This window comes from Lycium ferocissimum, chromosome 8, assembly GCF_029784015.1.
Source record: "Lycium ferocissimum isolate CSIRO_LF1 chromosome 8, AGI_CSIRO_Lferr_CH_V1, whole genome shotgun sequence".
NCBI lineage: Eukaryota > Viridiplantae > Streptophyta > Magnoliopsida > Solanales > Solanaceae > Lycium > Lycium ferocissimum.
Genome location: NC_081349.1, coordinates 26568072 through 26580733, shown reverse-complemented (window position 1 = coordinate 26580733; position 12662 = coordinate 26568072). Strand labels below are relative to the sequence as shown.

The window sequence follows — 12662 nt, the reverse complement described above, 5'->3', positions numbered from 1 at the left end:
TCTTAAAACTTTCATCACAAAAAAAAAAAAAAAAAAAAAAAAAAAGGAAGGAAGAAGAAGAAGATAGAAGGAATATATTTTTCTGTTTCTATTCATTATTAGACCAAATAAATATTTTATATAGATAAACCTCCCTAGTTTTCCAACTTTTGAACAAAATTATAATTAAAGACTTCCAATGTAAGAAACTACTAAATTTTCCAATTTCTATATATTTCAATCATGGACCAAATATAAATTAAACATATACTAATAGATAAAAAAATTATTTCTTCTCCAATTAGCACGACATAAACATTTAGTCATCATAGTTACTTCCAATCTAGGTGCAAACACAATCACTAGATCTTGCATCAATCTATAAGATAAAATACTTCAATTTTTTTTTACGCTGTCAATGTATATAACTTTTTGCTTGGCTTGATTGGTGCTGGAGGGTAATCTGACGGACTCTCAGCCTGGTTCGGGCCACTTGGAACCAATCGGTATGAAGATCCTAGCCCTCGTGGGACATCATTCAACTTCCTTGAAATCTCATGAACGGCTAAAAATGGTTCAAACATTTTTTCACTTTTTGCTATTAAATTCTCACGGGTTCGAATAGCTTGAACCATTATTTCACTACTAGGGAGAAAGAGAGCAACAAGAATGAAGAAGATTAAGTGAAAGAGATTCATGTTTGTAGATGTTTTGCCTTTAGTTTTTGGGATTATTTTTCTGTTGATGAGTGGTCCTTAAATAATTGCTACTCCAAAGATGGCGAATGTTTTTTTGGTAAATGCAATAAAGTTTATATGGTATGAAATCGTTGAAGATTTCGGGCAAGAATTAGTTTACTATATATTCATAGATTTTGACCGACTGATTTCTCATGGAGATTTGGAAAGATTCTTGTATTGATAGCATTTGTTTCTAAAGTTCATTATTGATTTTAAAAATTAAGTTATTACATATTTCCTAATTTGTGAAGGCAGTTGTACCACTCCAAATGTGTAAGATCTTTCTTTAAGAACCCAAAATATGTGAATCTACTTACAAATTTTGGTTTATTTCTTATATATATATATATAGAGAGTCTAGCTTAATATTAAGCCAAATGGCGTAATATGAATAAGCCACTTGGCAACAAATTCTATTTGTATCAATTTTAAAAAGAAATTATTAATTGCAATTCAGATATTACCATATGAAGAATCATGTCATATAATTTGAAAAATATTCATATAATATTATTCCTTATATGGACTTTAGAATATTTGCAATTCAAAAATTACCATGTAAGAAATAATATTATATGATAAAAAATATGCAGACAATAGTTTTCCTTATAAGGAAATTAGAGCAATAATGCAAAAAACCTCTCTCTAGCTGGAGTGCTCTCGGCGCACGTTAAGATAACATACGCCGTAAGTGGTAGCCACGGCTAAACGGAGAGGACGAGGACGACCACACAAAGAAACCATTGTGACGGTGGGAAGCTCAGTTAGTGCTCAAATATTAGCGGATACACTGGAAAACGGCACCGACCAACACCTCATAACTCCGACATCGACGTCGTTTCCACCGACTAGTCTGAAAGCCAGATCTATAGCGGGATCTGCAGCTGGGTCTTCCTCTGGGCCACTAAACGACTTAATCTCAGTACACTATCAGTACCATCTGGACAAGGAGGAAGGCAAGCTGCTACAGAGACAAGAACACCTGGCATCGCAACAATACCGGAATCGCAAGTTCCGGCGAATACCGTCCTAGACCCTACACCAGATCCTAATTCAACTTGGGCTGGGCTTTTTGCAAGGAACAGAGCTTCAAGTAATGGACTAACACTAAGTTACATCCCACCTGAAGTGATAGAAGGTAATGTTACTGTCAAACTTGATAAAGGGGAAACTGACCAAGCAAGTCAAAAATGGAATAATGCCCTAACTGTGTATGTTGTGGGAGATACCCCGGGTTATAATTACATGTATAAATACATTGTTCACAACTGGACTGAAATTGCTGAACCGGATATCTACTATCATGAGGAAGGGTATTACATAGTTAGATTCCAATTGAAGGAGGACCTTGAGGATGTACTACACGCAGGACCCTATTCTATAAATAATAGGCCTCTGATTCTGAAACAATGGACACCTAGCTTTGATTTTACTGAAGAATTCCTAACTGTGATACCTCTTTGGGTTAATTTTCCTAGTTTACCTATAAGTTAATGGTCTTGTGATTCTCTTAGTCGCATAGCTAGTGCTATTGGAGTGCCCAAATATGCTGATGAATGCACGGCTAAGCAGTCTCGAATATCATATGCTCGAATGCTAATTGAAGTGAACATCACGAAACCGCTTCCTGATGAGATTGTGGTGATGGAACAATCTGGGAGAACATTTCAGCAGCTAGTTGATTTTGAGTGGAAACCAACTTAATGCACAGAATGTTTATCACTTCGCCATGACTGTGTTTCCCAGAGACAAACAGAAAAAGCTCAGAAAGAGTAGGTTAAACAAAAAAGGGTCACTGAACAAGCTGAGAATAAGCAGCCTAAGAAAGCAAAGAAGAGGAGACTTCAGACCAAGGTGGTACCTAAATGGTTTGCAAAAAATGGTAATCATACTTCTACTTCTATTGGTGTTCAGGAAGGAGAACAAGCTTTGATAGCCAACAAAGAGAACCAAGACATTACCACTGAACCATCACATGAGGAATCAACCTCACAAGACAATGAAAGAACCACATCTAAGGGTAAACATGCAGTCGAAATAAATGGTGTACCAGTACAGGCCAATAGCAGAGAAGTGGTTGCAACCAAGCAGCAAGAGCAATCCACTACTACTAATGTGAATCAAAGTGGCTCAGAACAAGTAACTAATGCTGAGGTAGCAACCAAGTCTCCTGAAGGAGACCCTCCCCCCACCTCCCATTAGATGTCTTGGTTAGTATGGAATGTTAGGGGCATGAATAAGAGGTATAAGCAAAGGGAAATGGCTAGCTACCTCAGAGAGCATAAAATCAAACTTGCAGGGTTAGTGGAAACAAGAGTTAAAGAACCAAAAGCCAAAGAGATTATAAATAGAATCACTCCAAGATGGGATCATGCAAATAACTACACTAAAGCTGTTAACGGTAGGATCTGGCTGCTATGGGACCCAAATGTTTATGAAGTCCAAGTTCTTGCTCAAGAAGCACAGCTTATTCATTGCAATGTAGTGAACAGACAGATGCAAATGGAGTGTGACATGACCATCATTTATGGGTATAATACAATTGAGCAGAGGAAAGAGTTATGGGACCAACTTAGCAGGTTGTCTACACAATGCTCAAAACCATGGATTCTATGGGGGGACTTTAATACTATCTTATACACTCAAGATAGAGTCTATGGAGCTGCTATCTCAAATGCAAAGATCAGGGATTTTTCAGACTGTGTACAAAACCTGATGGTTACTGAACTGCCCTGGCAAGGTGATTATTACACATGGTCCAACAAACAACAAGGTGGTAATAAAGTGTGGAGTAGAATTGATAGGGCACTGGGGAATTTAGACTGGATGATGATATATGGGCACTTGACAATAGAATATAACCTACCTCACATTTCAAACCATGCTCCAATGATGATAAGGACCAATCAGACAATTCCCTATAGCAAATCTCCTTTCAAATTCTTTAATGTATGGGCAAGTCATCTATCCTTCTTAGCAATGATTGAGAGCTGCTAGAAGCAGAACCTACATCAGGATAACATGAGAAATATCTAGTTGAAATTGAAATCTCTAAGACCACATCTGAAGCAGCTAAATAACTCTGAATTTAAAGGGGTTACTACAAGAATCACTCAAACAAGGTTGGATCTCAAATATGTACAAACTATGATCAACATTCAATACTCAGATGCACTGGCTAATGAGGAGAAACAAATCCTACAGCAACTAGAGAAGTGGACCTTGATTAAGGAGAGCATAATCCAACAAAAATCAAGAGTATCTTGGATAAAACTGGGAGATTCAAACACTAGTTACTTCTTTGCGGTCTTGAAAGAAAGGAAACAGAGGAAACAAATCAAAGAACTGGAGGCAATAGGGGGAGGAAAGCTGATTGATGCTGTAGACATTAAAGAAGAGATAATTCTTTTTATAAATCACTAATAGGCACTGCCCTCACAAATGTAGTAGCAGTAAATAGAAGAGTTATGCAACAAGGGCCAATCCTCAGTCATGAACAACAACTCAAGATGTGTGCCCCAGTTTCTGAAAGTGATATACTTGATGCACTAAATTCCATAGGAGATGATAAGGCCCCAGGAGTGGATGGGTTTAATGCAGTCTTCTACAAAAAAGCATGGCGGATTATCAAGCATGAAGTTATAGGAGCATTTCAAAATTTCTTCCTTACAGGCCAATTGTATAGGGCTGTGAACTGCACAACAGTAACTTTAATACCTAAAGTGCCTAATCCTGCAACCATCGAAGCATACGGTGCCAATAACTCTTTCGCACTATATTGTACAAAATCATTGCTAAGATACTGGCTAACAGAATCCAACAAGTCATTGCCACTGTCATCACTGATACTCAATCAGGGTTCATTCCAGGGAGGAAAGTTGCCGATAATGTGATACTTGCCCATGAACTAGTAAAGGCCTACACAAGGAAGCACCTGTTATCAAGATGCATGATCAAGGTTGACTTGCAAAAAGCATATGATACAGTTGACTGGGGGTACTTGGAGCAAGTGTTGGAGTGTCTTGGTTTCCCTTACAAATTCATTGGCTGGGTGATGGAGTGTGTCAAGACTGTAAACTACTCCATTATTATCAATAGGGAACCTACACAGCCTTTTGATACAGCTAGAGGGTTGAGACAAGGGGACCTAATGTCCCCCTTCTTATTTGTTGTGGTCATGGAATACTTGAGTAGATGTCTTGGTACACTCAAGTAGAACAAACAATTTAAATATCACCCCCAGTGTGCCAAATTGAATGTCACTCACTTATGCTCTGCAGATGACCTACTCATGTTTGCAAAAGGAGACCCAAGATTAGTTGCCTTACTACATGAACAATTTCAGATTTTCTCAGCAGCTTCAGGATTGCAAGCAAACATGTCCAAGAGTGTTGTGTACTATGGAGGAGTCTCAGATGCTGTCAAACATGAGATCCAACAGCTCCTGGGGTACAGCCAAGGTGAATTACCTTTCAGGTATCTTGGTATACCTTTGGCCACCAAAAAATTGAAGATTGTTGAATGGCAGCCACTAATCACTAAGATCATATCTAGAGTCTCATCTTGGACAGCAAGAAAGTTATCATATGCAGGACGAGTATAGTTGGTCAAATCAGTTCTTTTTGGCATACAGTCTTATTGGGCCCAAATGTTTATCATCCAGCTAAGGTAATGAAAACAATAGAAAGATATTGCAGGAGTTTTATTTGGTCTGGTACTAATGATATTACCAGAAAATCACTTGTTTCATGGAGCAGAATGTGCATGCCAAAAGCAAACTATGGTGGCCTCAATCTTACAAATTTAAAACTCTGGAACAAAACAACAATTACAAAAACATGTTGGGAGCTAGCCAAGAAGAAGGATACTCTGTGGATTAAATGGGTACATACACACTATATCAAGGATCAACAATTACTAGAGATGCCTATCCCTCAACAAGCTAGTTGGATGGTGAAAAAGATCATCAAGTCCAGAGATCAACTAAGTAATCTCCCTCAACAGCCAACTGGAACAAAAAGCTTGATCAGGTGCGGCTAATTACAGATGCTTGGTGTGTTGCCACAAGTATCATGGAAAAGTTTCATGTGTTTGAACTCAGCAAGACCAAAAGCAATCTTCACAATGTGGTTGCAGCAACAAGATAGACTTCACACCACTAATAGACTGAAGAAATGGGGACTTCAAATGGATCATAAATGCACTCTATGTAAGGCAATTGATGAGGATAGAAACCACTTTTTTGCAGAATGTGTTTACACAAGGGAATTATGGATGAGATTGATGCTTTGGCAGCAAATTGACTGTCCATTTCTTACGAACTGGGAACACCTACAGGACTGGATACTGCAATATACAACGGGAAGAACACCACGAGCAAGAATGATCAAGATGGTGTTCACAGAATATATTTACACTATCTGGACAGAGAGAAATGCAAGAGTTTTTGAGAAGCATGAGAGAAAAGCTGATGCGTTAGCAAGAGAGATAGCCTGCAATTGCAACATACGAGCTACAAATGCATCCCTGAGTCGACTGCTACAACAATGCCATTTTCCTTGCACTTGAGATTAATTAGATAGTAGAGCTATTTTAGCATGAGATTCCTAGTTTATATGTATAAGAGCAGATTTGATAGATCATAGCAGGTTGAGTTTACCTGCTAGCTTTGTAAATACTTTACTTGGTGATTAATACAACTGATAGTTACCAAAAAAAAAAAAAAATTAGAACATTTTCAATTCATGTTATCATATAAGGAATACTAAGATATTATCAGCACATAATATCTTATCTCTATATATATAAAAGGAGGGTAGTCTAGCTTAATATTAAGCCAAATATATATATATAAAAGGAGGGTAGTCTAGCTTAATATATATATATATATATATATATATATATATATATATATATATATATATATATATATATATATATAAAAGGAGGGTAGTCTAGCTTAATATTAAGCCAAATGGCGTAATATGAATAAGACACTTAGCAATAAATTCTATTTGTATCAATTTTAAAAAGAAATTATTAATTGCAATTTAGATATTACCATATGAAGAATCATGTCATATAATTTGAAAAATATTCATATAATATTATTCCTTATATGGACTTTAGAATATTTGCAATTCAAAAACTACCATGAAAGAAATAATATTATATGATAAATAATATGCAGACAATAGTTTTCCTTATAAGGAAATTAGAACATTTTCAATTCATGTTATCGTATAAGGTATACTAAGATATTATCTTTTATATATATATATATATATATATATATATATATATATATATATATATATATATATATATATATATATATAGTCTAGCTTAATATTAAGCCAAGTGGCGTAATATGAACAACCCACTTGGCAACAAATTCTATTTGCATTAATTATTAAAGAAGTTATTAATTGTAGTTCAAAATATTACCTAATTTAATAATCTACTACTACTATTATCTATCTATCTATCTATATATAATAGGAGAGGCAAAAGCATGGTAGGATGACAAGTGGTGATGACAAGTGTCATCAACACAAAAATCAGAATTTAAACATAAAAAATAAAATAAAAATAAACTTCAACAGTTAAAAAAAACTGCAAGGACCAAATTAAGAAAAAATAAAATAAATAAAAAAACTGCAAAATTCAGAAGAAGAAGAAATGCAGTCAGTTTTCAATTCTCTCTATTTTTTGGAAGTAAACTTCGCTGTGGCAGTTCAACTTTTTCCGCTCACATTTTTGTCATTAATGGCCACTTTCTCACTCTTCTTTAATCTTTGTAAATAAATACTATATCGTGAGGAACAAGAAGATTAAAAACTTATATATTTGTTTATATTTTCTATCACTTCACTTTAATATAAGAGGGAAAAATCAAGAAAAAATATCTTAAATAAATACTCAAGAAAAAAAAAGAGTAAAATGGGATATATATATATATATATATATATATATATATATATATATATTTTGAATGGAGATTTTTTTATCCTTATCTTTTAATCTAATTTGAAATTTGAAATAGGACATAAATTTTTCGAATGGATAAATTTGTTAGGATGCCAATAAAATTCCAATTTAAAAATAGAAAAAATAATAAACTTCAAACTCGTAAAATGCCACGTTTGAAAATTATTTAAAAAAAGAAACTGTCAATTGAGTTTTTGAAAGCAGTTACAACTCGTGTGGGCAAAGCACTTCACCAGATGGGGATGTTGGATTCTGATGCTTGGAGAGGTTTGCCAAAGAATTCAATGTTTCACTTTTTGTTAGTATTTAATGTCTCTACAATTTTGGCTTCTTTTCATTCCATATTTGGGGAGTGTGAGACTGAACTGGGGGTACAATAGCAACTCACCAATTACCCCGAAATAGTGTTGTGAAGATGCAGAAAGACAATGGGTTCGATAAAGTGGTTCTGCATGCTTTAGTTGGCACTAATGTTGAAATTATGCTTGTAATTCCTAATTACATGTTGAAGGATTTGAGTTATGATCCTTTAATTGCTCTTCTTGGGTGATGCTAATGTCTTCTTTTTCTCGCTTTTACACATAATATTTTGAATTAAGTACTTAATTTGATTGCACAATTCTAGAAAAAAAAATTATTTACTTGCTATTTAAATTTCGTTGCCATTTGTTATTAATGTTGGTTTCATATTTTTTTGACTATTTCAATAAATCTTGAAATTGTTCAATAAGACTTGAGATGGTTTAGAAATGGGGATGCCGTTTATGATATAATTATGGCTATTAATTTTCATTTGTTTAATTTTGATTGATTTGAAAAAGAAAAAAAAAATGAATCTGAAAGGATTAGGCTTTTGGTATAAAATGAAGGTAAAAGGGTCAAATTTACCCTCCAAGTATGGTTTATAGTTTAAATTTGCCCTCCGTCAAAGTTTGGGATTAAATTTTCCCTTCCCGTTAGGATACTTGTCAAATTTACCCTTATTTGGATGGAAATCTAACTTGGACTCCACAACCCTTAGAATTTTGCCACACACTCAATTCTTTTAACCCGTAACCCGTTTTACCATCACATAAAATCCTTTCAACCCACCCATTTTATTTTAGAAAGAGAAAGAGAGGGAACTGAAGAAAGACGTGGGCATCGACATTTTTTGAATCAGCTGAGGGTGAGAGCGGAGAAGATGAAGACAAGGAAGGGGAATGGGAAGTCCCAAATCTAATGAAGATTTGTATTTTGTAGCATTGTATAGTTCCATTGGGGTCTCTAGCTCAAGTCACACATGTTAACTGATGTTGCTAACTGATGTTGCTGTTGATCCCATATTAGTGTTGCTATATATATTATGCAAATTTGTGTTTTGAGTTGGTTATATTACACATTCTTTTGGGAAGAAAATGATTGTTTGCTAGAGGACTAAATGATTGTTGGTTCAATGCCCAGGTCTTTCTTCTGTTTCTTCTCTCTCTTTCTAAAATAAAATGGGTGGGTTAAAAGGATTTTATGTGATGGGTAAAACGGTTACGGGTTAAAAGAATTGGGTGGGAGTCTACGTGGCTCTTGTGTGGCAAAATTTTAAGAGTATGGAGCAACAAAGTGATTTCCATCCAATTAGCGGTAAATTTGACAAATTATTAATTGCGGGAATAAATTTGATCCCAAATCATTCATATAATTTGAAAAATTTAAACTATAAATCATACTTGGAGGGTAAATTTGACCATTTTCCCTAAAATGAAATGTTCATTAATTCAAGGCTGAAGAGTTCTACATGAACTCTTAATGTTGCCTACGCATATCCTACCATATATTAAAAATTACATACATTTGAATTTTAGATAAAATGTAACTTAAATATATGCTGAATTTATAGTTGGGGTATATCTATCCTAACAGAATTGACTATAGTTTATTCAAATTTGGACAATTTGAAAGTATGCCATAATTTTTGAAAATGCAGTTCAGTTGAGGAATGTATTGGTTCCATATTTTGTTGAGAACATATTACTGAATATTTAATGGAGTAGGTTTAATTTTGTTTTCTTGAGCTTTTGTCTTCTTTCAAAAAAGTCTCTAAATAAGAAATAACTTGACGGATGGATTGATCCAATGTGCCTCTAATCAATTTCAATGGCAGACAAGAGGAAGAATTTATTTGGGGAATTATAGAAGGCTTGAACTCAAGCAAGAATTTATTTGGGGAATTATAGAAGGCTTGAACTCAAGCAAGTAATATTATTATGTGTAATATTTTTTATTTTTTCGTTTGAAATTGGGTAAAACGGACTGATTAAAAAATGTAGACTAAAGAACCATTCCCCTTATGAGTATTACGAGTGTCAATTTTCTTGATTACTTATAAATAGATCACCGTCACTCCTTTCCCTCCTCATCTATTTTGAAGGTAGATACCTTTTTAAATTCTTTATATCGTAATTCTTGCTATTACTATTACTATTGTATGTAAACTTACGTCTGGTTTCACCCTTTCAGGCTAATCAATTAAAGCTGTAGATTTATATATTGCTTCTTCTTTCATTTGCTTTTCTATTTATTAGAGAAAGGTCAGGGAAAGTGTTAATTTCTTATATGCAAGAAGCAATTACTATGTTGTGATTTATCTTTCCACTGATGTAACTATGTGCATTGATGGCTTCATAGACTGAGATATCTTCAAATGGTTGGGCTTTATTAGTGCTATGATTTCACAATCTCCGCTATGATATACTCTGTTATAATTAATCTGATTATTAATGCTTCTTTTGCAGATTGATATGGATATTATGAATGTATATGCAGTACTTACAACTTCAAAAAGCATGGATGATATTAAATGAAAATCTTTTCCGTTTTAGTGCTTGGAACAGTTAGAATCTTGCAGTAGATCGAGTTTTTCTCAAATCAACGTGTCCACAATGGGCAAAACCAAAAAGTAGTAAGCTGTAAATTATCTCTCATTTTTTCTGCTGCATTTGTAGACATGTTGATACGTTCTTTTTTTTTTTTTTTTTTTTTTTTTTTTGGTAATATTAGTTTGAGATGAGACTTATAACATAGTTGGTGAGGATTTATATATCTGATCCAAACTTGCTTGGAATAATGACTTCAAATTTATCAAAAAAGTATATACAACATATTATTAGTTTGCTGCTCAAGTCAAATATAATATGAAGAGTTCTTTAATTTGTGTACAATTTTCCAAAACATGGATGAAAAGATAGCCAATTGATGTTGTCAAACTCAAAAACCAGCATGAAGTCCTAAAATTGAATGAGAAGGATGCATTTATCTGAACTTGCAAGATGTTGGGTCATGTACGACTAAAAAAAAAAAGTTAGTATCATCTCAAGCCACAATATTTTGAGGAGCTAAGGAATTTTACCGATATACTTGATGTGTCTCCTAATGTATCAATGCCACTTATCGTTTATAATTTTGGACTACAAGAATATATATATCAATGTATTTTGAGTAATTCAAAATACCTACAGCATAAGGATATGAACTTAATACTTGAATTAGACATAATAATCTTCATTATTGTTTTTCGTTTTTGTTTTGCAACTGTAGATAGTACGGATGAAATGTATCATTTCTAACTAAATGATACGAGGAACTTAGCATGTTTGATCTGAGATAGTTTTTAACATTATGTATATTACTGGAGTACTTTGTTTGCAAGGGAATATCAAATTGGTGACAATATCAAACCATTAGATCCAAGTAAAATTGGCAGCATTGTTCAGTATGGTAAAGTAAATAGTCCTTAAGAAAGATAAATATCTTTACTGGATTAAGTGTGAGTTTTTTATAATTTGAATTAACAGTAAAGCTTTTGAATTGAATGTGGTTACTTTTGAATTGAATTCACTAAAGAATATTATTTGTGGGCACGACGAACCACTAAAACTGATTTTCTCGAAGTCAGAGATTTGAAGGTAAGGTAATAAAAAATAATTTATGAATAATTAATCCTATATATTATATTAACAGGAGTATAGTAGACAGGAATATTAACACAAGTGCTAAGCTAACATAATCCGCGTATCGCGTGGATACTAATAATAGTATTATAATAAAAGGAGGGTAGTCTAGTTTAATATTAAGCCAAGTGGTGTAATATGAACAAGCCACTTGACAACAAATTCTATTTGTATCAATTTTAAAAAGAAATTATTAATTGCAATTCATATATTACCATATGAAGAATCATGTCATATAATTTGAAAAATATTCATTTAACATTATTCTTATATGGACTTCAGAATATTTGCAATTCAAAAATTACCATGTAAGAAATAATATTATATGATAAAAAATATGCAGACAATAGTTTTCCTTATAAGGAAATTAGAACATTTTCAATTCATGTTATCATATAAGGAATACTAAGATATTATCAGACATAATAATAATAATAATAATAATAATAATAATAATAATAATAATAATAATAATAATAATAATAATAATAATAATAATAATAATAATAATAATAATTTATAAGGAATGTAATTTAAGGTTACACCAAGTGGTAATATATGATTTCCTCATTAAATGCTACATTCAATAACAAGGTGATGTAAGGAAAAAGAAAGTAGTATGATTTACTTTTCAAATTTAAAATGAGACTTGATTGTCAGGGCTTCCAAAAATATGGTAATGATTTTTCAAAATTTAACATACAAAGTAAAATAAATAATAAGTTATTTCCTTTCATTTGAATTAAACACTAAATGAAAAAATTAAATAAAATATCATACTTGGGAAAATAATATGGAAAGATGAGGATAGAGATAATGCAACAGAGGGAAAATTAATTTGCTTATTGCATGTAATCGGGAATAAAAATTATTGAAAATTCGACAAATTTTTAACAAAAAAATATGTATATTATATATAAGGTAAGAAAAAGAATAATTTTTGGAGAAAATATTTAGTTTTGGGCTACTA

The 12662-nt window shown here is 32.9% G+C and overlaps 2 protein-coding genes across 2 annotated transcripts; both read left to right on the top strand.

Moving 5' to 3' along the window:
• Positions 1 to 2978: 2978 nt before the first annotated feature.
• On the top strand, positions 2979 to 4142 carry LOC132066189 (uncharacterized). The gene is made up of 2 exons (XM_059459551.1): positions 2979 to 3674; positions 3792 to 4142. The coding sequence occupies exons 1-2, from the start codon at positions 2979 to 2981 to the stop codon at positions 4140 to 4142; spliced, it is 1047 nt and encodes a 348-aa protein (XP_059315534.1).
• An 86-nt stretch (positions 4143 to 4228) lies between these two features.
• On the top strand, positions 4229 to 6287 carry LOC132066187 (uncharacterized). The gene is made up of 5 exons (XM_059459550.1): positions 4229 to 4423; positions 4519 to 4921; positions 5000 to 5195; positions 5453 to 5672; positions 5766 to 6287. The coding sequence occupies exons 1-5, from the start codon at positions 4229 to 4231 to the stop codon at positions 6285 to 6287; spliced, it is 1536 nt and encodes a 511-aa protein (XP_059315533.1).
• The last annotated feature ends 6375 nt before the right edge of the window (positions 6288 to 12662 follow it).